Source organism: Orcinus orca, chromosome 3 (assembly GCF_937001465.1).
Source record: "Orcinus orca chromosome 3, mOrcOrc1.1, whole genome shotgun sequence".
NCBI classification, from domain to species: domain Eukaryota; kingdom Metazoa; phylum Chordata; class Mammalia; order Artiodactyla; family Delphinidae; genus Orcinus; species Orcinus orca.
The window spans coordinates 171081282-171107781 of NC_064561.1; the positions used below are offsets into that span (position 1 = coordinate 171081282).

Sequence of the window (26500 nt, forward strand, 5' to 3'; positions counted from 1 at the left end):
GTTCTCTGTGCTTACCGTGTTCCCAACCTGGAATGCCTTTGGCGCTTTCCACCTGGCAAAGTCTGACTGCTCTAGGGAGGCAAAGCTTAAACACCCACCTTCTTTCGAGAGCTCACTCTGCCTTCCTTATGCAGTTATCGGCCCTCTTTCCTGCTCCCACACCCTTTTGGAAAGTATTGATACTTGGGTTAAAACATAGTTGTTCACTTGTCTGCTTCCCGGCTTCGCAGGGATTTAGTCATCAGTGTGTCCCTGCCGCTAGCCCAGTGTCTGATAATCACTGGTTATGGAATGAAAAGGGAATTTCCCCTTCCCCCAGTAATAAAAGGATACAGTAGGAAACTGGATGCCGAAGACATGCTGAGCTCCCCGATATGAGATGTACTTCAGTAGAGATGGGTGATTCTCACTGAGGGAATCATGGGTTGCATGAAAGTGTAGTCTTTCTCTGAGTGGTACCACAGAGCGCCGGCATCAGAATTGCTTACGGCCCGCAGACAGGGATTTTTTTTTTTGTGATGTCCTATGAGACAGTTTTCATATAAAAGAAAGACTGGTTTGGAACAATTCCGTTCAACTACCTTTTAAAAAATAAATTTTGATTAAGTAAGGTTGAAACCCTTGTTTTTCTTTGAGCTTTCAATTTTAGCTAACATAACTTACTATTTTGTTTATAAATGGATCAAACTTTAACAAGCATTTTCAAGAGAGTCTTTGGTGAATGACTGGTTTTATTAAAAAGTTTCACTATACTCCCTTCAACATTTTAAACTGCATTTGTAAATTTTATATTTTCCCTGTCCCTTTAAAGTACTTTATTATCAAAGGTTACTAAGGTTATACTAAGAGACTCAGGACCCAACCTGATTAAGCTTCCACCAGCCAAGATGGGACACTTGATGGTCAGTGGGATGAGACTGCAGCGGGCTGGAGCACATCATTCACAATAACACTAAAAAAAAAAAAAGGAATGACCCAAACCAACTTTGTTGCCTTTAGGGGATACTAAGGAACTGTCTCATTATCTTGAAGGCTGGTAAATAGAAAGAATCAAGCGTTGATCCTGCCTTTCCCATGAGATCCGTCTCTTCCGGTCATCAAACATTGATGAAGGGGAGTTTCTCTTTACAGATGTGACCCAGCTAATACCCGTAGCAAGAATGAAGGGCTCCTGCCCCTGGGTAGTCCCTGAGGAATCAATGCCAGGCAGTCATCATGAATGGCTGCTAATGTCACAAAAATAGAGACACCAGACAGTATGCGCCTCCTGATGGGAACACACACCTCCACCTATCATGTAGCTCTATAGGAAAAAAAATTGAACCTAAATCTGGTCAAGACTCTAGATGCAACTGTTTCCAGTCTGCAGAAGGGGTAAAGGAAAATGTTAAACTAAACCACAAAGATACAAGGAGTGATTCTCAGACTCTGGAAAACTTTACTGGACAAAACGAGTCTGTTTCTTCCACAGAAATTTTCAGCAAAAATAAATAAATAAATAAAGGAGAAAGAGCAAGAGAGATAGAGAGATGGGGGGCGGGCAGGAGACCTATAAATTACAGGAAACTTAAAACTCACCTCTATCCATTTCAATGTATGACTTCTTCAGATTCTGTTTCAGTCTTTTACTGTGTGTGTGTGTGTGTCACGTGTGTACATGTGTGTAAAAGATGACTGGGCAAATGTGAATGCTGCCAGGTATCTGATGACATTAAGAAAGTAAAGCAATTTTATTAGGTGTGCTAGTGGTATTGTTGTTAGGTTAAAAAGTGCTTTTTTGTTTTTGAAGATAAATGACAACATTTACAAGTTAATTTATATGATGCTTGATATTTGCTTCAGATAATTTGGGTGTGTATGTGGTGAGGGGAGCTTGGTGGGTGGGAATATAGAAGAAACAAGATTGGCCATGAACGGAGAACTGTTGAGGCTGGGTTTATTATACTTTGCTCTCTCTTTTTGTATATACTCAAAAGTTACCAAAATAGAAGTTTTTAAAAAAATGACTTTGTCTAACAACCAAGATCTCCCAATATTAGGCAGTTCCTGTAAAATAAATAAACTCATAGATGTTCCTAAGATTTTAATTTCAAATCACAACTCTAAATTATACTACATATTTTAAATTGGAGCCATGAGACGAATTACCGTAGGCAGTAAAAAATAATTAAAACACCAAATACGTGCAGGTTTTTCTAAGTACAGATTATTACTATTAGGACTTGGTTTCTCAGACATGTGTATGCTTAATTCTTGGGCTGCAAAGATGCTCATGTACTAAGGAGACATGCAGTCCCATACAGGTATGGCATTACCATCCCAAGTAGTTGTTGGGTTTGCTTTCTCATCTGGTTGAGGATTCTTAATGACCAATGAGACCCTCGGGCAAGATGCCAACTATACCCTGGCCCAGGGAACACGGGGGTGGGGTGGGGTGGTGGGGTGCGCATCCCCAGTGCTCTTGGGAGTTGCTATGGCAACGTCCTCTAAAGGAGGGCTTCTGGCAGCCAGGGCGGTGGGTCAAAGTCCTGTCATTCCGTAATTTTTCTATTCCTGGAAGATTGTAATTTCCACTAAAAGAATAACTCATGACCTTCATTGCTTCAGTTGGTTTTGCATTTCTCTGGTTTTTAAAAGATACTTAAACGGCTTCCTGGCTAGCTCAGAAGACCTTTAGACTTGAGGGAACTTTCTCTCCTAGGGTTTTGCCTGACTCTGCCAAGAAGGCTATTCTAATGAAACATACGAATCTAACAGTGGCAGATTCCGTCCAATGCAATGGGAGTCACACTGTGAGTTACAACTCACTTGTGGAGTCACTTTAGTGAGCCAGAGTCAGCATTTAAAAATATAATGGAATTGGAGGAAAGTATCAGAAGGCATCACACATTTGTAAGGATAAACATTATTTTTGAAACTTCGGTTTCATTTGTTTGTATTTAGAGGTAAATGGGTTTCTTATGGTGGATCACTATCAAAAATTTTGAAAACTGCCACTTCAGTGTGAGGTGGGGAAAACAGAGAGGCTGGCACACAGACACGCGCAATCATTAATCATAAACTGACAGTGAGGAGGTAAGCCAAAAAGAAAATAAATACCAAAAAACAACTCGGGTTAAAACACACATAAGAGCTCAAAAATAGAGCAAGTGTTAGACCCATAGTGGAAGAACCAGTTATTGTTACTGAAGATGTGGATGTTGGCATCGTGGGTTGTCTTTTAGGTCTGCTCCTTCCTCTGCATATATTGTGCACCATTTATTCCTTTTTGGTAGCACAGTGCCTGGCGCAGTGTAGGCCCCCATAAATAAATGTTTATTGAATGTAAACGCTAGTAATTAGACCGCCTGTTTAGGAGGATCCAGCGGGGGAGGACCCTGGGGTCTGGAAATCTGTATTTTAACAAGCTTTCCAGGCAGCCAAGCTGCTGGCAGTTGCAGACCAATATTAAAGAAGCACTGACATATTCTGCCCACTCTGGCCCAGGTCACACGCACAGGTAACATTACAACCAGACGTGGAAATTGGGTTGTCCACATTTTGGGAGGTTTTTTTTTTTTTTGGCGATACGCGGGCCCCTCACTGCTGTGGCCTCTCCCGTTGCGGAGCACAGGCTACGGACGCGCAGGCTCAGCGGCCACGGCTCACGGGCCCAGCCGCTCCGCGGCATGTGGGATCTTCCCAGACCAGGGCATGAACCCGTGTCCCCTGCATCGGCAGGCGTACTCTCAACCACTGCGCCACCAGGGAAGCCCCTGGGAGAGGTTTTACCCACAACTTCACCAGCATCTCACGTTGACCATTTCTCATCAAGCACATTGCATAACCTTCTAGCAGACGTCCTGGCCTCCGTGCTTCCTCCCTACTCCACCTCATCCTCTCTGCTGCCCCCACGCCTTTTCCTAAACCACTCATCATTTCATTTACCTACTCTATACCTTTGGCTTTCTCTCTGTTGTCAGTAGTGACGACTGAACTCCCTACATATCCTTCAGGGCTTACCATAGTCTGCCCCCAGCCTGGCACCTCAATTTCTTCTCTCTGCCAGTCTCCCAACTCTCTTGTTGTTTGTCCCTCTGCTTCCGCAGGGGCCATCCCAGACCACTTGCACGCCCCAGGCACACCTCACCCTTGCCTGGCTCTTATCTTCCGCTCATGTTGTGTCCTCCAATTGGAACAGCTTCTGTTTTCCTCTGAATTGCATCCATCCTCCCAGACCAAGTTCAATGCCACTTTTTATAAATCTTCCCTGATTTGGAGCTAATCATTTCTCCTCCTTTGTTTCTCTTTGCTCTTTGCTCGTGTCTTGCTATAGCACCAAGACTCATTGCCTTGGACTTTTGTTAGTGCAGCCTGTGTTCATCTCTCTGATGAGGAAATAAGTTCCTAGAAGGCAGTATTCATGTGTTCTTTGCTTCTTTATACATCCCACACTGCCTTACAGCTAGTATTAAATGACATTTCTGTTAAATTGATTTTTCTGAGTTATGATTACACCAAAGTCAATATTAATTGGTAGCTTAGCCAACTAACTTCCGTAGAATGGGCTTCAGCCTCTATATGAAGGCTCAGAGCTCCTTGTGACTTCCTTGCCATTGCATTCCTTTATAAACCCCATCAAAAACAAAACAAGACAAAAAGTACTGTAGGGTCTGTGTGCTGTTCGTGATAAAGAATTCTTTGTTTTCCTCTGGAGACGAGGTGGGCAGATAGACAAAAGGGCAGTGATCTTAGAAAGGGCTAGCAAATTGGATCCCTAATAACTGCTGTTTTTAAGAGATTGGTGGGGTGGGGGGTAGGATTTAAAGACGTGGATGCGGCATAAGAGAAAACCGTAAGACAGAGGACAGCAAGTAAAGGGCATCTACTCCAGCTTCTCTTGTGCGTGAAAAAACCCTGCTGCTCTGCCTTTTTAATTTTAGCCCATCATGATTCTGCTCCAGGTCAGTTCTGTTCCATCTGTTAGCAGAGTGATATTTGGGCCATACCCAAAATAGCAAATCTTCTGCCCAGATTGGAGGTTAGAGCAGAAAGCCTGGCACAAAAGTCCACATGGCTCCAGTGCTCTTACTTCCCTGACTTTGATGCTATTAAGTAGCTTTCATGTGGTCACGTTGAGGGTGCTTTTGACAAGTGAAATCATTATTGAATGTATTTTTTGTTTCTGTGGCAGAAAGTAAACCTAGTTTTTAAAAAAAGGTACAGTCCTCAAGTTGAAATAATGATTTGTCTGTTTTTGCTGTGATAGGTTCCTTGCACTGACTCCATGGAGAGTGTATCACCTGATTTCTGTCATGATCCTTGGACGTGTTATTATGCAAATAATAAAGGATATGGTTTTGTCTAGAACAAGAGGTAAGAAAACTCAACATTCATTTTTATGGTATTTAATTTTCTAGACCCTGAATGTTTGACCTTTGTATAGGCAGATTAACTGAGCAGTCTTTGAAATGGAGCAAAATAACAGATTATATAGGGAACAGGTACGGTTTAGGGTACAGTTTAGGGTACGACAACGGTTTAGGGTTAGCGTACGTGTTAGGGTATGGGTTAGTGTTAGTGTACGGGTTAGGATTAGGGGACGGGTTAGGGTAAGGCTTCAGGTAAGGGTTAGGGTTAGGCTTAGGGTTAGGCTTAGGGAACGGGTACGGTTTAGGGTACAGGTTAGGGTACGACAACGGTTTAGGGTTAGCGTACGTGTTAGGGTACAGGTTAGTGTTAGTGTACGGGTTAGGATTAGGGTACGGGTTAGGGTAAAGCTTCGGGTAAGGGTTAGGGTTAGGCTTAGGGAACGGGTACGGTTTAGGGTACAGGTTAGGGTATGGCACTGACTTTTCTATTTTGAATGTTTGTTAAATATTATTTTTAAATTTATTAAATTTATTTACTATTTATTATTTATTTAACTGACGTTGTCCATAGTCATAGCTACTGCTGCTGGGCAAAAGGTTTGTGTGTGTTGGTTTCTCTTCTGGCTCTAAGTGCCGTTATTTTAAATACCATTTTGGTATTCAAGTAGGCTGCAGTGAGGATAACAGTTAAATATTTATTACATCCCACGTGATGACACTGGGCCATCGGAAAATGGGCTAGTTTATATAAATTTTTTCTCTGCCTCTGTGGAGAAAAACAATAAGTTCAGGGCTTAGAAACAAGTAACGGTTAAATTCATTTTTAAAAATGAATTGAAAAATAAATTCGTTTTCAACACCAAATTTTTCAAAAAATTCAAGTGAGAACTTGAATTATTTAAAAAAATGTACTTCAGGTTTTCTGAGTAATATAACTGTATCATTAATCTGAGCCAGGCTTTTCCATACTTGGAGGAGTTTCCTTCTACCAGGGTTTGAGCTAGTTTTTGTAGATAGACAAAAATCCCTGCTTGGAATAATTGAGCTCCATGAAATTAAATGAAATAAGATTGATTTGATCAAAAATAGCTAAGAGGGGGTTACAGGGAAACGGCTGATTCCACTAAAAGTAGCCCCAGATGGAGGGATGATTTTGGTAGGGCTCCATATAGGTGGACACACGTAAGAACTGTCCAGGGCCCGAGCCCTGGCGGGGATACTGAAGCTGCTTGTGGGAGGCACCCTTTCCTCCCTAACACTGACCCTGGGACCAGGGCTATAGGCTGTTACGGATGTACCATCGTCTGCTATGGGTGTACCATCAGAGTGTTCTATGGTGCGCTTTAAATCTGGTTTATATTTTAAGTCTTTATGGTTCTTAAACTAACTCATGTGTAAGCCATTTAGAAAGATTGTTCTCCATGGGTGTGTTTCAAGGTTTGAAGGTGTTCCCTCCATTCACTGTTCTGGGAAGGTGAACAGGTGGGTTTTGTCCGGACATTGCTTTTCTTGAATCTGTAGGTTTAGTTCATATTCCTGTACACATTCTTCCTTCTCTCCCTCCCCTCCTCCTCCCACCCACCTCTTTCCTGTTTCAGAGAACAGACACCTAACTCTCTGCCTTCTAACCCTAACAGGCACCTGGCCTGCTACTTTCTGTTTACGCCAGATGTGTTAATTCTGCCTAGAGGTGGGACATCTCCGAGCTGTAGGGCTTTGTGCTGGGGTTGGTGAGATCAACGCATGGCGATACCTGTGTTTCTGCCTTGATTCATAACTGATAAGAGGAGAACCTGTTTCTCTCAAATAGACTTGGTAACATTTTCACCCTCTAGGAGCTCCCTCAGAGGAATCTTAGAAGAAATAGCCACTTAACCTATTTTACCTGCAGTCATTCTAGCTCAGTAGGGCAAGGGACCTCACAAAGCAAGCTGAGCATCTCGATGTTTTCAGTGGTGTACAAATTTGGTCCCAGTCTGGGCACAAGTTTTAAGGAACGGAAAAATGGGGGGGGGGGAAGGATGAAGTGGAAAGACGTCGTGACTGTCCTTCTCTGACTCTCATGAGGACCATTCCCTGCATTGCCTCACCAGCTTGACGTTCTTGCAAACGTGCAACTTCCATATTAAGTTGCAGGAAAGCTCTCCACTGCAAAGATTCAGTCCTTTAAAAAATTCGGGTGGTAGGGTGGGAAGAATACCAGTCTTCTAGAGCTAGTCGGCTCCATTTCTCAGCCGTGGAGAGGCCCCGTCGAAGACCGCATTGGCTTCCTGTGGCTGCAGTGACAAATTACCACAAGCCTGGTGCCTCAATACAACAGAAGCGTCTTCTCTTACAGTCCATAATCAGTATCACGGGGCCGAAACGAAGGTGTGGGCAGGGCCACGCTCCCGGATTCCTCGAGCATCCCAGCTTCTGCCGGTTGCTGATATCCTTGGCTTCTAGGGCATCTCTCCAGTCTGTGCCTCCTTCTCTGCCTGTGTCAAGTCTCCCTCTGCCTTCCTCTTGCAAGGACACTTGTGATTCCATTTGGGCCTCACCTGGATAATCCAGGACAGTGTCCCCATTTCATAGCCCATAACTTCGTCACGTTTGGTAAATCCCATTTTCCATATAAAGTAACATGTTGCAGGTTTCGGGGATTAAGACCCGATACCTTTGGGGGCCGTTATTCAGCCTCCTGTGTAATCCGAACCTCTTTATCCTGTGAAATGGCAAATCCTCCTTATACCACAGGGTTGTCTAAGGGTCAGACAAGAGCATGAAACAAAAGCACCTCAGTCAGCAACAGGCCCCTCTCTCCAGCTCCGACCCGCGACCGGAACAGCATGGGTCTGTTCACCCATCAGTCGGCCCATGTTGAGCGCCTTCCTCTCACCAGTGCCTCTCTGCCCGAGGCCACCTCTCACGCTCCAGCCTGTAGGGCGGGCATTTGTCACAGGCCAATCTTTCTGTCCAGGTTTTCACCGGGGGACATTGCTCTGAATGCAGTGTTTCTACTGCATGAGGAAACAAGGAGAAGCAGGACTCCTGGCCGTGCTCTCCCAGCGCTCCCAGTCTGTGGCCGAGGCAGCGCTGGAGCCTGCGTCGTCCTCTGCAGTCGAGTCTTTTAGGACAAAGGCCCATTGAGCCCCATGCGTGGTCAGCAGAGCCTGGCTTTGCAGGCCCTTCAGCCCAGGGCCCTGCAGTGATGACCTGGTCTCTGGGAGGCGCAGAATCGGCTTCAAGTTGGATCCAGATGCGGGGATGGTAGCTCCATGGCTTCATCCAGAACCGCCAGGCTCTCATGAGCTACCCTGGCCCGACGGCAGGAGCAGTGAGCAAAGGACCCCCAGGTCATCTGGCCCCTTGCCTCTCCGCCAGCTTCCCCGCTTCCCACAGCATTTTTGGCTGAAGGGATTAAGACTCTCTTGTTAAGATTTAATTGTACCTCTCCTCTCCCTCCATCATATCTTTAATACCGTCTTAGGTACTTAATACGAAATAGGTGAGCAGAAGTGTGGCGATACCTTCTTGGGACTTAATCGTTGCGAAACCCAGGGACCCCGTGTCTCTGGTTTCTGAGTCACCAGTGTGGACGCCCTCGGCTGTGATGGATTTCTCTCTCACGGCCTCGCTGTTGTGCGCTTGACTGTGTGCTCCCCAGAATTAACCCCTTCCTCTGGGCTCTGGGGATGCTTCTGCGGTGTGGGAAACTCCTCCCGCGGCCTTCAGTTTTTCTCGACCCCCTTCTCCTTCTGTCTCTTTGCCAAAGAACCAGTAATTTCCGCACCCCGCTGTCTTTGAGATGCTCTTCAACGACTGCGCTGGGCAGTGGAGGAGGGCTCAGCAGGTTCCTGCACGCCACCTGTGGAGGCATCGCCAACTGCTGTCCCTTTATGCCTTTCCTCCTGCCAAATCTACGCTATCCATTTGATGCCGCCTTCCGGTCGCGCTTGAACGTGGACCCACCTGCATTCGTGGCCTGTGAACTGTAGGCCTTTGTGCCCACGCCATGCTCTGTCATTCCCGCTTGTGCCCTGATGGCTCATGTGAAGCCGGCTTCAGTCCCCGAGACCATCCCTGCGCCTTTGACCTTAGCCTTCACAAGTTCTGTCTCCAGCCCCTGCAAGGCTGGCAGTCAGTCCTCGGTGCTTCCTCCTGTCTGGCCCCACCCCGGCCCCTCACTCCCATTGCACCAGCTCTGTGACCCCAGTTCAAGCGCGCCCCTGCTCAGCCTCTTACACTGCACCGTCCTCAGCCCTGTGCTGCCCCGCCCTGGTCTACGTTCAGCTCTTGAGGCGCTGCTGTCCTCACCGTTCTAACGTCCTCGCCCCCTTAGCCAGCACTGTACTCATGTTTCCAATGCTTTTGTTATAATTAACACAATATTATTCAGATTTCAGATGTACCACATAGTGACTCAGTATTTTATACATTGTGAAGTGATCACTGCAGAAAGACCAGTTACCATCTGTCACCATATAAAGTTGTTACAATATTATTAATTAGATTCAGTATGTATGCATTACATCCTCATGACGTATTTATTTGATAGCTGGGAGTTCATACCTCTTAATCCCCTTCACCTGTTTTTGTCTATCTCCCCACCCCCTCCCCTCTGGCAACTATCAGTTTGTTCTCTGTATCTATGAGTCTGTTTCTGTTTTGTTCCTTCACTTGCTGTTTTAGATCCCACATATAAGTGACATCACACATTATTTGTTTTTCTCTGTCTGACTTATTTCACTTAGCCTAATACCCTCAGGTCCACCCATGTTGCCACAGATGACAAGATTTCATTCTTTTTTTATGGCCGAATAGTATTTCATTGTAATATATGTATACACTGCATCTTCTCTGTCTGTTCATCTAGGCAGAAAGCAAAAGCAGGTCACATGCACAATTCTAATAATCTGATAAAAGGATGCAAGCAGTTTGGAGAAACTTTTTCCTGCGGCTGAATTTTAAGAAGAATTTATCACACGCATCTTTACTAGGGGACGCTGAAGAACAAAAGGGACAACATCTTTGGCATTTGTTCGATGGAAAAAGCAGAAACCACCTCTTGGCCGTTTCTTTTCTTGAACTTCATTAAAGCTGGTAGCGGGGAGTATAGTGTCAAGGCAGAGTCCAGGGAAGAAAGTCATTGGAGAATTAAGAAAGCAGATGGGATCTAGGTGTATGTGTGTGTGTATATATAAACGTTGATTTCCTTTGAGCATAGATATAAGCTCAAAACACCTAAAGAATGAATAGATAAAAATCTCCTTTCTCAAATAGCAGTTGTTTCAGTTCTCCTTTGTCAGTACCATTTCAGAGTTCCCCTCAAATACCACCTCTGTCATTGCTGCTTTCTCTCCTCCCTGAACTCCCACGGCTTATGTTTCTTGTAGAGTTCCTACACCACCTACCTCGGTTCAGATTTGCTTGAGTGCGGGTTCGGTCTGCCCCATTGGACGGTACAGTCCCTGAGGCAGGACCATGTGTTATATGGTGCTCCGTCTTCCATGCTTCCTATCCAAGTGTTTTGCATATAGTAGAATCTCAATGGATATTTGTGGACAACTTGCCTGAATGAGTTATGGTAGCAGAAGTATACGCTGTATGAACTGATCGTTTCTAGAGTTTTTTAAGATCCAAGCGGTCCATTTTAAACAGCTCAGAATATTTCTAAGTTGAGAAATGCCTCAAGAGGAAAATACCTCCATTAACATTTCACATTTACTTCTCCTATTGCAGGTGCACAGTTGTGGAGAAGCTTCAGTGAAAGGTAGGGAACATCCTTTTCATGTTATGGCTAACGGAGGGCAGGTGGGAGAGGTGACCAGGCCGCCAAGATGCATCTCTGAAACCATAGTTTAGTGACAGGATTGATCATAGTAATCTGCAAGAGTGGGAACATAAAGAAAAATACAGTCGAAGTGAGGGCGAGGATAAAATCAGGACTCGTTCTAGGAAATGGTTCATGTCTTGCTGTAATATTGGGCCGTGTGCACGCGTAAGAGTCGTAATGTGTGAGGATGGGGGCGGGGGAAGATGGGGGTGTTTTCCTTGGGGATTTCCTCTCAGACCTCATTTTGGAGCCTGAGCAGCGTGCTGTAGTGGGGGAAGAGAAGGGCAGCCCCAAGTCCCGGAACTCTGCAGGAACATTCCCGAAGGCCGGGCTCCGAGAACCCTGGGGTGAGGAGACGAAGAGTAGGGGTGAGAGGCTTGTAGGTGGGAGGGTGCAGCAAACGTCCGCAGGGCTCTGGGCTCCTTGTGCGGCCACAGGCAAATGAGTCCCCTTTTCATTTGCCATCCCCCATCCTGAAGTAAAGGCTCTCTTCTCACCTGGAAGAGAAAAGAGGTGGGGCAGGTGACGAGAGGATCAGAATTCACATCACCAGCTGTGCATATGAGAAGTGGAAAAGTGAAGAAAATGTAAGGGTCAGTATTCCAGTAAAGTGAAATTTTGTAGTTATTTATTTGTTTAAATTCTGCCTTAAGAGTACCCTTGTATGACTGAAAGAGGGATGGTTCGGCGCTCGACTAACATCCAAGTGGGCAACATGCGGTGAAGGCTCACAAAGGAAACAAAGTAATGTCTTTAAAAATCCATGAAAAAAACCATAACCTGGTATATAATGTACTCTTTTTTTTAAATACATTTATTTATTTTGTTTATTTATTTTTGGCTGCGTTGGGTCTTCGCTGCCGTGCGTGGTCTTTCTCTAGTTGCGGCGAGCGGGGGCTACTCTTCGTTCCGGTGCGCAGGCTTCTCATTGTGGTGGCTTCTCGTTGCAGAGCACGGGCTCTAGGCACGTGGGCTTCAGCAGTTATGGCACACGGGCTCAGTAGTTGTGGCGCACGGGCTTAGTTGCTCCGCGGCCTGTGGGATCTTCCCGGACCAGGGCTCGAACCCGTGTCCCCTGCATTGGTAGGCGGATTCTTTACTACTGCGCCACCAGGGAAGCCCCTATAATGTGCTCTTAGAGGCTGTGCTCATGAAAATAATGCTTACTTCAGGTGTAAAGGCTAATTTTATGAGCAGTCTACTTCTGCGTGCTTGTTCCTTCATTTTGGAGCCCAGATTTTCATGGGCAGAATGTAAACTTGCCAAAGACTCAGCAGAGGGAGATATTGGCTATAAGAAGGGAAACCTGATCCTCTAGGCACAGACCCACACCTGGCCTGGCAGGCCAGCTCCTGGCTTCCGTCCTGCCCCTGCAGACACACTGGGCCTCCTTGGATAAGTGACTTAAGCTTTCTCTGCACGTGTTTCCCCATTTGTCAGGTGAAGAAATTGAGCATGCTCCCTAATTCTGGTTGGAGGAAGAAGATCTGACCAAGTGAGTTAGTGTAATTTCAAAGAAATTTCAAAAGCTCTTCGAAGCAATACTCTTTCAGATTTACTGATACTCAGTTTGACCTGCCAAGGGCTTTGCTGAAGCCCTCGCTGTCCACAGCCCTTCTGAAGTAGTCATAAGTTGCCTGGGAGAATTCCCGCTGTGCACTTCCTCTTAACATAGAAATTATTGGGATGTTTGATAAGGATCTGGAAAAAATATTAGCTATTAGTGAGCACAGCAGGACCAAGGCTCTCACTTTGCCAGTGTTGGGTTTGGTCAGGGAGTGAGTAGCTCCTTATAATGCGGCTTTTTTAAGATTTATAATATTCCACTCGTTTGGGGAGCTGCCTATGTGCCCCCAGAGAAGCCATGATCATGGAAATAGCCTTTTCTTAGGGAGGGTCTCATTTACTTCAGGATCACCCAGATGGATATTCAGATGCAGCTAGTTTTCCATCCTGGTCCCAACCCTGCAGCTTGCCAAGTTCACTTATCTCTTGGCCTCAGTTTTCTTATCTGCTGAATGAAGAGGTGAGAGAGAATCATCTTGAATATCTCTTCTAGCCCTAAAAAGTCTATGATGTGATTTGAGGGGATTAGTGTTCCTTTCATACTGTTATCCATTTACCTTGTTGTTTGGCCAGTGCCTCTTTCAAAGTGATTTAATTCACACTAGAAAGGATACTTCCCCAATTTTTTTCGCTGCACTTTCCATTGTGTAATTTCATTCTGATTTCTGTTGTTCACGCTGGAGATGTGAAATTAAAATATGGTTTCCTCTGATTTCTTTGACGATGATTTGGTTTGTTATCTACAGTGACTCTTGGCATCTGGTACTTGCTAGTGCCGTGTTTTTAACATTGAAAAATTCAAAACCGCCTTATTTGAAGAATAAAATACGGTGCTGGATAGGAGGGTCTTCGCAGGCAGAAGGAGGTGCTGTTTTGCTCATGTGAGGCAGGTGGGATTAGGATCTTTCCACTTACAAGGTCTCAGGTGCTGAGCTCAGAAATCTCGCCCTCATTTGGCGGTAGTTAGAAATCAACATTTCTAAATCCTAAAAACGATAAAATATGAACTCAACTACAGTACCTTGCCAAGTGGGTAAACCCTAGGCGTACAGCGAAAGAATTAACATCAGTGCAAACACTTTCCACCTTAGGAAACTAGATGTTTCTTCTTTTCTAATATACGGAAATTCTCCTTAATTACTGGTGGGAATGCAAAATGGTACAGCCACTTTGGAAGACAGTTTGGTGGTTTCTTACAAAACCAAATATATTCTTATCACACAGTCTGGCAGTCATACTCTTTGGTATTGACTCAAAGGAATGAAAACTTGGGTCTACACAAAAAACAACACACAGATGTTTATAGCAGCTGTATTCATAATGCCGAAACTTGGAAGCCACCAAGATGTCCTTCAGTAAGTGAATGGATAACTAAACTGTGGTACATCCAGACAATAGGATATTAATCAGCACGAAAAAGAAATGAGCTATCAAGCCGTGAAAAGACGCGGAGAAACCTTAATCATATCACTAAGCAAAAGAAGCCAGTCTGAAAAGGCTGCATACAATATGATTCTAACTATAAGACATTCTGGAAAAGGCAAAATTATGGAAACTGTAACAAGATCAGTGGTTGCCAGGGGCTCTCGAGGATGGGAGGCACGAATAGGCAGAGAACAGAGGATTTTTCGAGCAGTGAAAGTAGTCTGTATGTTACTATAATGGTAGATACAGGTCATTACACTTTTGTCCAGACCCATAGAATGTGCAATGCCAAGTGTGACCCCTAATGTAAACTCTGGATTTGGGGTGATTATGACGTGTCCGTGTAGGTTCATCAGTTGTAACAAATGCAGCGCTCTGGTGGGGAACACTGATTAGGGAGGAGGCTGTGTGTGTATGGGGGCAGGGGTATATGAGAAATCTCTGTGCCCTCTGTTTGATTTTGCTGGGAACCTAAAACTGCTTTAAAATAATAAAATCTATTTTTAAACATTTAAAAAAGGAAAAAAAGAGATGAGCATTTCTCCCCCTCTTCCTCCTCCCCACCCCGCATCACAGCCTGCACAGCTGGGGGTGCAGGTCTGTCAGCCAGGCTTAATTGTTCCTCTTCCCAGCATTGCGCTAGTGGTTTGCGCTCAGGCTCAGAATGAACCAGGCCTTTTCTCTGTAGGGCTTGTTTAAGGGCCATGACATTCACTGTTCAAAAGGTGGATGAAATCATGGACCACTCTGCCTTCATTATGCCATTGTAGAGCTTTTCCGTGAAAGAGGAGCTCCTTGAAAAGGGAACTCTGTGAACTGTTGGCAGGAATGTAAATTGGTGCAGCCGCTATGGAAAACAGTATAGAGGTTGCTCAAAAAACTAAAAATAAAACATTCAGATGGTCCAGGAATTCCACTCCTGGGTCTAGATCCAAAGGGAATGAAATCACTGTCCTGAAGAGATGTCTGCACACACCTCCCCCATATTCACTGCAGCACTGTTCACAATAGCCAAGACACGGAAACAACTCAGCGTCCGCCAGTGGATGAATTGGTAAAGAAAACTGGTATATATACACAATGGAATGTTACTCAGCCATTCAAAAAAGAAGGAAATTCTACAACATGGATGAACCTGGAAGGCGTATGTTAAGTGAAGTAAGTCAGACAGAGACAGACAAATACTGTGTGATCTCCCTTTTGTGTGGAATCTAAAAAAGTTGCTCATAAAGAAACAGCAGATTGGTAGTTGCCAGGGCTGGGGGTGCAAGTGAGGAGGTGTTGGTCAAAGGGCACCAACCTCCAGTTATAAGATGGATGGGTTCTGGGAAACTAATGTGCCGCATAGTGACTCTGGCTAACAATACCATATCGTGTACTTTAAAGTTGCTAAGACAGTAGATCCGAAACGTTCTCACCACCACAATGACAAAACGGTAGCGATGTGAGGTGAGGGATGTGTAAACTATCCAGTGTGGTAATCATTTCGCAATATGCACGTCTATCAGATCATCGTACTGCACACCTTAAACTTACACAAGGTTATGTGTCAATTATATCTCAGTAAACACTGGAAAGGAAAGTAATTTTTTCCTTCCTGTAATCCTAATGGCTTATTTCACAGACTCTGGGAAAAGTTGCTTTTGTCAGCTAAGCTTAAACCATTTCCTCCAAAATTTAGCAGGAAGATGGTGATGTCTATGTACAAGAAGGGTATTCACAAGTATAACGTGTTACACCTAACTAGTAAATAATAACAGTAAAGCCAGCATCAAATTTCTGATGTCTTCAACAATAAAAATTGGATCATTTTTAATCAGATGCCATTCACATATCAGTTTTTGTACGTGGAAAGTTCATTTTGTGCAAATGTGATTCTCAGTGTGTGAGTCCTAAGAAGGGCCGGTGCTTGACCTTTTTCTTTACTAAACGGTAAGCCCCAACTCTGCAATATGAACAGGATTTATACGGAGCAGTCTGTCAACTGAACCAAATTAACATCTTCTATGGCTCGTTCCTAGTCTTGGGATGAAACCTGACCCGGGGTATCATGGCTCTTAATTCTCGTGTGACTGTGGCCGCTGACTGAATAATAGCCTCTGTTAACAAAGGAGAAATTGTGCCCATTACATTTAAAAACAAAAAATTGGTTTCAGTTTGGCCTGGTTTTTCTAAGGAAGTATAAATTAGAAGAAAGTACTTTTACTTAACGTATATATCGATCATTCAAAATTTCTTTCCCTAATTCTTTAATAGTTTTGTACATTATAATCCAGATGAAGGAGCTCTTCTCGTCGTAAATTCTGTTTTACTGTTCAGTGTCAATTTACAGAAAATACACTTCTTTCATCAACACTACAGGTTTTGGAAATTATGGCTGAGAACTCTGGGATTTAATGACAGACATCGCCAGAATCCCGATGCCTCAGCCGGTGTCTTTCACAGGAAGTGGGGAGTGGCTTTCCGAGAATGTAACAAGGGCATCAGATCTACTTTGCCTTGCCTTGAGCTGACTCTTGGGGTGGGCACAGCAGAGAATTAACAGACGCAGTCTTTCTAGAGCCAGCAGGAGTCAGCAGGAGTTGTGGGCTTTTTGCCTGCAGCTTAGTCAAATCCTGGGACGACTCCTCTGAGCTCTCTCGCTCTCTCTCTCACCTGCTCTTAAGAGAAGCAGTTCTGTGGCCCTGCTTGGTGAGATGAAATGCCCTTTTGTCTTGTCAGCTTCCAGATAATTGCCAAAGTGTTCTAACCGTTTCTATTTTTTTCTGGAGAAAAGGAGCCAGGAATTGTTGGTTGTAAAGCCCAGCCCCCAGCTTGCCCCAGCTCCTAGGCGCAGAACCAATCGGAGCATGTAGGTAAGAGCCGTCTAATTGATTAAATCCTTGAGCGCAGCACATGCTTCCGGTAAAGGTGAGACGTCGTTTAGCATTTGCTGACTTGTCTCCTCTGAGGAATAGGATTTAGTATGAAAACTGCGTATTCTGTATTTATGAATCGTCATCACTCATCAGAATTCCACAGACAGGATGAACCACCAAGTCAAAAGCATTAAGTAGTCACATGGCAGCTTAAAAAGTTGTCTGTCTTTCTTTGCTATTAGGCACAGCAGTAAATCTGACTCACGCATCGAAACTACTAGAATTTACAGTTTTAGTCTTTTCAAAAGTGTCTAAAGTCACCTTGTATCTTGTATTTTGGAACCTTTCTAAGAAGGCATACCATTTGCAAGCTTTATTTTTTAACTTCAGCCAGAACTGCGGTTAGGGAGCCACATCTCTGTGACTTTTAAAAGAAAGTCTTGCTATGAAGGATACATTTGATTGGATTAAATGAAAAATTCTTTTCCTCGGAAAAAAAAATTCACTTAAGTTCAGAAGATGCTGGATTTTAACACAAGCATATCTGGGCTTGGGCGGTCTTTGGCTGGAGATGCCTGGGCCAGCCTGGGGGCAAAGCACCACTTTGAAAGTCTCTACCCTGCCAACATAAAAATCCGAATAGGCCTTTTATTCCTTTTTTCAAAAATAATAACTGAGCACAATTCTGTAGTCATTTATCGCACAATGGAGAGTTGAAGCCCTTTTATTCCTCTCTCTCCGGAAAGAACGGACCCATTCAGCAACTGAGAGATGGTGAGCTCTTAGGCAGCACGGCTGCGATGTGGCTTCGAATTCTTCACCCAGATTCCAATCTGTTGTGTTCATTTTTAAAAGTTGTACTTTGACAATCAGACCAGTTGAAGACAAGTGCGGAACAAAGGACTACAAGCCGTTTTGAAAGCTGTTTGAGGCCGAAGGGGACAATTCTGCTTCTTATCTCTTCACCATCAGTGGGGTCTCTACATAAAAAGTGTTGACTTCCTAAAAATGCCTCATGCTAGAACTTTAAGGGCTGTTTTTTCCTCTCAGGAGCCCCTCAAGCTAAAAGCCCTCCCTGAAACCGACGGGCATCTTCACAACAGCAACTGATCTATTTCTTAGGCATTAAAAATAAAATGAAACAGGAAGTACAAATTATTGTGTATAAAATAAATAAGCTACAAGGATATATTGTACAACGCAGGGAATATAGCCAATATTTTCTAATAACTATAAGTGGAGTATAACTTTAAGACACTGTGAATCACTATGTTGTACCCCTGTAACTTATATAATATTGTACATCGACTATACCTCAAGAAAATAAAGAAAGAAGATGAAACAGGAAGTACATTTCATAGCCCACTGGCTTCATTGACAAGGGAGACAAATTGTTAGACCTGTTCCTGGCTGTACATTCATTTCATGAGTAACGTGTTCTCCTTATATTCAGGCAGATTTATCAAGTCAAAACGTGGGCAGGAAACCAGAGTCAGCCTCTCAGTGAGTCTGGGAGCAGCAGCCCCTGACTTAATACTCAGGGCTCCTAAGTAAAATGCACTCAATATTATATTATAGTTTATAATTTTCGGTTTTGATAATTTGGGACATTTCTTAAAGTTAATGTAATTCCATAATCTGATTCAATAACGAGTCCAGTCAGCTTTTTTCCCCCATTATTTTAGCTCTATTTCATCTTTGCTTAATTAAAGATGTGTGTACGTCACTGTTTTCTATGGCTTCACCATGGCTGTCTACAGCCACTTCATAAGTAACAAAAATTCCAGCTTTGATCATTTAATCTGTGTTTTCAGATTCTCTTAGGCTCCTTGCTTATTAGGTTTGATTAGGTACTGGATCCTGCATTATTAAGGATTTGAGAATGTAGTTCACTTATAAATATATCAAGTAATTAAGCTAGACTAATCGTTACCTAGTAGCATTCTTGCTTCAATAAACTTAAGTTACCAAGAAGGAAGAATGGTTAGTAGTTAATATTTCTCTTAACTTTCCCTGGCCTATGCTGTGATTATTTGAACATAAATTAAGACTTCACAGGTATTTGAAACTTTTTGTCCTCTGTCCGTCTGTCTTTCTGTCTCTTTCTCTTTCTCTTTGTCTCTCTCTCTCTATTGTTCCTAAACAATATTTATAGTCATATTTGCCTAATAGCATTTAAAACATAAATTTTTTCTTGATTTTAAAAGTAATACATGCTAATTTAGAAAACTGAAAATATAGGGAACTTATTATAAAAAAGAACACTCAAACCTTATAAACCCATCACCCAGAAATTAAACTCACTTTCGATTTTATTTTTTCCAGTCTTTTTATAAAATTATATCTGATTTTATTCATTCATCGTTTCAAGAAATATTTATTGCATGCCTTTATGGCCAGTACTTCTAAGCATTAGTAGAATTAAACAAAAAGCAACAGCTCTGTCCTCCTGGAGGTCACATTGTAGTGAGTGAGCCAGAAAATAAGTTACTACAATATATAATGTTAGATGGTGAACGACATTTAAGGGAAACTGAAGCAGGAGAGGGGATCAGGGAGTGTGAGGGTGGGAGGTGAGGGTCAAGTTGTATTAAAGTGCTCAGGCAAGCCCTCACTGAAGAAGAGTTTTGAGCTAAGACTTGAAGGAGGTGAAGTTGTGAATCATGTCTGGTTGAAGAGTTTCTAGTCAGAGGGAACAGCAAGTGCAAAGGCCCTGGGGCACAGTGATTTTTGTTTTATACTAGTAAGTTTTTTTTTTTAATGCAACTGTAGTAACTAGAATAAATGGAATATTATGTAGCTAATTAAGATCGTATTGTGAAAGTATGAGAATGGGATATGAGATATGAAAATGTATCATTTGTAAAAAAATTGTAGATTTAAAGCATTGCAGGGAGGTATAATGCACAGTACCTTACAGTTATGTGTTGAACATGTCTGGTAGCTCTTGCGAAGGGAAGACAGGTGGTTTTTGTTTTCTTGATTTTGTTTATCTTTATTAATACATTTTACTTCTATAACGGACATGCATAGCCTTTAACATGAAGAGAGACGAAAGATACTCAGTGAAAGGAGAGAGCATCCCAGCAGTCAGGGTGAGGCCCGGGACTCTGGACATGGGAGATGACACACCGCTTCAGGTATTCAGTTCACGTAAGGGCTCCGGCTCCTGAGCTGCTGACCGGAAATGGGGCTCTGGTTACGCAGATGGCACAGCCCGGGCCTTGGAAACAGGTCAGGGTCGAAGTGCAGAGAAGCAGCGGGGCTCAGAGGAGGGGCGGGAGCCTCAGGAATGCGTCAGAGGCATTACAAGGGGGCCCTGACCAGCCCAAGTGTCACTTGATACTGAGCTTCATAGGATTGGGGCAAAGAAAAAGGACTAATGTATTATTGAGTAATACATTAAAATGATGAAGTTCCAAGGTTAGGTGGTGTTCGAGGGGTGGGATAAAAGTTCCTAAACCCTTCCTTTCTGAGGCTCAGTGACAGGTACAGGTGAAGGGCCTGCGTGCATATCCTCATGATTTAGACGCCCCCAGAAAGCTTATCTAAGTGAAATTTGGAAACTCTTTGTATCCTCCAGAGTGAGATTTATGTCTCTATCCTTATACTCCAAACTATAGTCTTTGGGCAATTCAAACAAGAATGAACCTGGGACGACAGTGTGTTCTCTTCTGAACACCCCATCCCTGGGTTCTGTAGGTCAGCCAGCCAGTCTTGTCTATCGGTTGTCAGTTGTCCATCGGTCAGCTGTCAGTCTAGCCAACCTACCTACCTACACGTGTTCCTCAATTATCTTCTAATGATCGTATTTTATATATTGAAGAATATATGTAAGATACACAGAAGTTGTAGTCATTATAATAAAACATAATCATGAACCTTCTCCCAGACAGGGTTGATGGTCCTGCATCTCCCTTACCTCCTCCTGCTGCCTTCCCAGGCTGAAAGCAAGCACGGTCCTGATATTTGTGTTCTTTTTTCCTTTGCTTAAAAAAAAAATATGTGTGTGTGTTTGTATACACATATAAATATATGTATTTATATGTATATATAAATATATAAATATATGTATATGTATATAAATATGTGTATATGTGTATATATGTATATAAATATGTGTATGTATACATATATATTCAAATTACATATACATGTATTCCTAAATAAAAATTTCACTTTTGAGGTCTATTAAAAATGGTTCCATATTTATGTAGTCTTCTGGAACTAATATCTTACCATTAAACTTTTACAAAAAGATAAATCCACGTTGCTGTGTATAGCTGCGGTTCCTTCTTTTTTGTTGCTGTATAGTATTCCATCATGTGACTATACCACAGTTGATTTATATGCTGTCTTTGCATTGGACTTAGGGACACTTTTTACCAGACTGTCCACTGCTTCTGTGAGTTTCTGAGTTGACAACAATCACAAAAAGGGAAAAGGCAAATGCCTAACCCATAAAGTGAATGGTTTTCTAAGCCAGAATACTGTATATTTGAAAGCCTGTGTAAAGACTGCCTCGACACTTGGGCTCTGACAGCTGGAATGATTTCCTTGGACGCTTGGCAGTGTTCTAGGGCTGGCCGCCACTAGAGGGTGTGGGAGAGCTGGCCAGCAGCGTGTTGGAGAGGCTGAGGATAACACGCCTGCTGTTGAAGCCTAGCTGCGTGGCACCAGTGATTTTAGCACTTGCACATTTCAGCAGGACAGAAACATCAGTGTCGCTTCAGCTACAATAAGAAGATCCAATTAAAGTTACATCTCTATCTGTACAGGTCTGTGCCAGGTTACACACACGTTTTAACGTAGGCGGGGTGAAAAAATGAACAAGGATGAAGAGTAGTGATAGGCTGCATCAAAGGAGAATAAGACAGACTGGGTGGGGAGGAAATTCACATACAAATGGCCCAAAACAATGACAGATGACTCTGCTTCTCAGTTTAGAAACAGGCTGATGTCCGAGGCCTCCAAGAACTCAGTAGTATTTTGAGTGTATCACCCTGTTTACTGCGTATTTCTATCCAGTGTCTCAAGAAATCTTCTGAATGTTCTTTATTACGTGCTCTCCAAAGTCTCCTTCCCTTACTGGCCCCTGACTTCGTACTTTTCCCTCTCTTGGAAATGAATGGAAACCCATGGATTTTTCCCTCCCACAGAGCTCTAAATAACCTTGAATCAGGAATCCCAGAAAATGGCTTAATTTGCGGTTTCATGGAGAGAGAACTTCTTGTGAGTTGTTTTCCCCAGGCCAGCAACTGACCTGTGAAATATTGAGGGCAAAGGTCCCTGCTTGTTAGAAACCTGTAGGAAAGAAAGGGCTACCAAAGTATGTCCTAGACCAAATAATCCCCCTACCACCCACCTAAAGATGTCTGCCTCCTGACGCCCAGCACCTGTGATTATATTCCTAACATGGCAAAAGGAACTTTGCAGATGTGACTAAGTTGAGGATCTTTACGGTGGGAGTTGATCCTGGATTATCCAGATGGGCCAGTGTAATTATAAGGGTCTTTGTGAGAGGGAGGCAGGCAGGCAGGCAGAGAGGAGAGAGGATGCGGATAGCTTTGAAGATGGAGTGTGGCCCCATGAGCCAGGGACAGGCAGCCTCTAGAAGGTGGAAAAGCCAAGGAAACAGATCTTCCCCCAGAGCCTCTAGAAAGCATGCAGCCCGGCGGACCCATTTTAGATTCTCATCACCAGAACCGTAAAGTGATAAATCTGTGCGGTTTTAAGCCACTAATTTGATAATGCGTGTAGCAGCAATAGGAAACTCCCGTAGTGTTCCTTATGATATGAAAGAACCGGCTTGGTTTGAAAATGTCGAGTGTGGGTTTACCAACTCACATCTCCACCCACTGAGGAAAGGCAGTTGGACCCCAGTATGTGGGAGAACCGTGTCCTGAAACGAGGGTTAGAGTGATGCCAGGCGAGGTGACGAAGCACCGGGAAAGGACAGGGGGCCCAGGGTGGCCTGGGGGAATGTTCCCACTGGCACATTAGACAGCTTGAAAAAGAAACACGAGGTCAAGATGGTCCAAAAGAGTCCTGAAGACGCCGTACGTGGAAGCCAGGGGCAAATATTATTTCAAGGAGGAGGCTATTAACAGTTTCCAAGAGCAAATTGTATGAAAACATTTGTAGAGACCTTTGTAAATAGTTGTCCATGCTTTTGTTTATGTGCAAAGGAAGAGGAGGTCTTTGGGGGTAAAAATACGAATTCAGGGGCTGGATGAGGGCTGAGAAAATGGAGGTAGGTCGTGTGAACCATGTATTAGAAAATATTCGTGGTGAATGAACGCAGAGAGATTAAACAGTGGCCGGGAAAAGCAGCAGCGTGTCTTTTGTTGTCGTTGTTTACATTTTTTTATTGTGGTAAAATATACATCATGTAAAATTTACCATGAGTGACAGTTAGTACATTCCCAATGTCATGCAGCCATCACCACTGTCTAGTTCTAGAACAGTTTCGTCACCCTCAAAAGGACACCCCATAATTACAATCTCCATAATCACTTCCCATGCTCCCCTCCCCCTAGCTCCTGGCAGCCACTAACCTGCTGCCTGCCTCTGTGGGCTTTCCCTATTCTGAACATGTCTTATAAATGGAGTCATACAATATGCGGCCTTATTGTTCCTGGCTTCTTTCACTTAGCATGATGTCTTCAGGGTTCATCCATGTTGTAGCAAGTATCAGTTCCTCACTCCTCTTCATGGCTGAATAATATTCCGTTATTTGGACGTACAGCATTTTACTTGATGGACATTCAGATTGTTTCCACTTTTTTGGCTGTTGTGAACAGTGAACAGCTTGGTTTTCTCTTGTGTGATTTTGTTTTCGGGATAGAAGGGTGTGACTGTGTGGGAGAAGATGGGGACACGGCAGGGCGGGACTGCTCTGGTCCATGCTGCCCGGTCGCTGGGTAGAACTTGCAGCGAGAGTCACTAGGGGGCAGGATGATGTCCAGGGGAGAGGTGGACCTGGGCAGGTGATTCGCTTTGCTTTTCATCCATAAATTTCCTCTGGAGAATTGAAGATGGTGTAATATAACTCAGCAAATGCTGGAATGCCTGCTGGGGAAGCTGGATTCTAGGCAGCCTCCCTGCCTCCGGCAGCGAGAGCACTGCTTCTGAAGGAGGAATCCAAGAATGTGCCCTTCACTTGTCATTTTAGTCATGTGTCCTTTAAAATTTTTTTTTGAAAGAGAAGGGACCATACAGGAAGGAGGGGAATGGGAGGGTACCTTATGATTTAGAGGTACCTCGTAAAAGGAGGAAAAAGGCCATTGTGTCGTATCCTTACTGGGGTAGATTGCATTACTCATGTGCCGTTTCAGTTTTTTTGAAGGCTATTCTTGCTTGTGCCTGTTTTTAATACCTGAACAACTGGGAGAGAGAATTTATAATCCTGCAGTCATTTGGCTTGTATTCTTAGAAAGTATTTTTAAACTCAACTTTCAGAGCCCTCCAACGTCACTTAAAGCACAGGAAGTGCTTTCAGTATTTGTTTCTCCTAAAGTGCAAGTTTTAGATTTTGAATAGGATTTTTACTTCCACTGAAAACACATTTCAACATATCTTTTCCTTGGTGTTTGGGGTTTTTTTCGGGGGGAGGGGTCAGTTGTTAATCTTTATTAAAATAAGTGATATTTTCAATCATGACTCAGGAGTCATCTGCTCTGGAAAGAAAACTAACTGAGCTCCAAAGCTTATCAAGATAAACATCCCCAAGTCAGACATGGAGGTCTATTTTGAATAAATCACACTTCTAAATACTTTTTCTTTCCCCTGGGGCTAAGTTGGAATGAAATCATCTTCCTTTAAAGGGCTTTTAATGGCTGCACCATGCTTGGAATATGTAGTGAAACCTCAGTAATTGAGAGGATTTTTAAATGAAAAAGAAATTTGTATTTTTAAATTGAGAAATGGATCTGAAATTGACTTGGGGTCACAACAGGATGGTCCCAATCGAAATCCTCAGTAAACTGGCCTAGGAAAGACTGCCCCTTCTCCACACTCTTGCCCAAACGGAGGTGTTCCGTGAATACATAGGCGATTGAGTTGGACCACTTCTGCTTCCCTAATAGAAGGGGAGACGTGACCCTGGTTGGAGGAATTTGTTTATGCTCTTTGTGAAGGGCACATAGAAAGTTAGAGATCGACTTATAAGTTTGTCTCCGTTCCTTGTTCTGTTGGAAAGTCCTGTTGGAAAGTCCTCCAACAGTGAAAGAAGAATACAAGGCTTACCATAAACGACTTTTCTCCTGCTGGTTAGAATATGAGATTGATAATTTAATCAATCAATTTTAGCTAGCTAAAATCCTAGAGAAAGCTTTTCAGCATTTACTTACTACCTTCTTATTCTTCTGTCTTTGAAAACCAGAACAGTTTTAACCAGTAATAATCTCAGGATATGAAATTGTTGGAAAACTTGACATGATGATGCCATATTTGTATGTATTCATATAGTCAGAGCTCAAGGGCGTTGGAAAACCTGCTGTTAACAGACCGGAATGTATTATATACCTTTATTTTTTATGGAAGGGTTTCATTGTACGCATTGAAAGGGGAACTTGGAAGAACCAGAGATATCCTTAGGCAAATTCATCCGTCTATTTCTGTAGCCAAAATTAACGCTGCTGAAGCAAGAGTTATTGTTTTGGGATCAAAAATTAAGTCCCATTGTTGGTAACACAATCACGGTTATTATTCAAAGAAAGTTAATAGAGAGCCAGGCTCCGCGAGGGGATGGTGGAAAGTGAGTGTGGAATGTATTGAAAATGGTTCTTTTATTCTGAGGAAACCCAGTTTTCCTGTTATTTGTTGAGGAGGTCATTAACCCTCTATGCTTTCCCTCCATACAATCTCTTTCATCTCGGGCCTGACTCTGACATTCTTCACTTGAACTCCTTGTGGTATCTGTAACAGGATGAAACACTTTACAGATGTCAATCTTCTGGGTTGTGAATGGAGAAGGGGAGGCGACAGTGTCCATGGTCACCCTCTAGGTCTCCATAGGGCTGCTATTCTGGGTTCCTGCTGAAACCCTGGGGCCACTTGCCCTGTCGGTGTCTTGAGCTTGAATCCAAGGCTCCATTCTCCCAACGTTTAGTAGATGCCTGCTGTGTATAAGGCGTTCTGCCGGATGTGCGGCATAGAACCTCCTATTCTGTCAAGATTTTATTGTATTTTCCTTGATGCTGGAGCAAGGGGGAAAGTTCTCAGACATCAGAGAGGCGGTGCAGACAATGAGAGAGTTGTGCCTTGCCAGGCACGGTGGAAGCTGTGTCAGTTCACTTTTTGAATAATTCTAAAAAGAGTCTATTGCCATTTGCTCTACGTAAAGGGAGAAAGCCAGTGGCACCAGAATGAAAAAATGGCTGTATTACATCATCAGGAAAAGCTTTCATTGGCACGTTGTGCCTGGAGGGGAGGAAGTCTGTGGTTATATTTAGATTGATTCTGTTTTGCTCACTGAAACAGTA

At 43.4% G+C, this 26500-nt stretch overlaps 1 protein-coding gene across 2 annotated transcripts in view; it reads left to right on the forward strand.

Annotated features, from left to right (window-relative positions):
* RETREG1 (reticulophagy regulator 1) overlaps positions 1-26500 on the forward strand; it is a 123041-nt gene that overhangs the window by 27698 nt on the left and 68843 nt on the right. The window contains exons 2-4 of one of the 2 annotated variants that reach the window (XM_033436563.2): positions 5249-5355; positions 11073-11103; positions 11646-11753. In XM_033436563.2, coding sequence (XP_033292454.1) covers positions 5249-5355; positions 11073-11103; positions 11646-11753 — 246 coding nt within the window. The remainder of the gene's footprint in view (positions 1-5248; positions 5356-11072; positions 11104-11645; positions 11754-26500) is intronic. The other variant, XM_004274475.4, reaches the window with a different exon arrangement.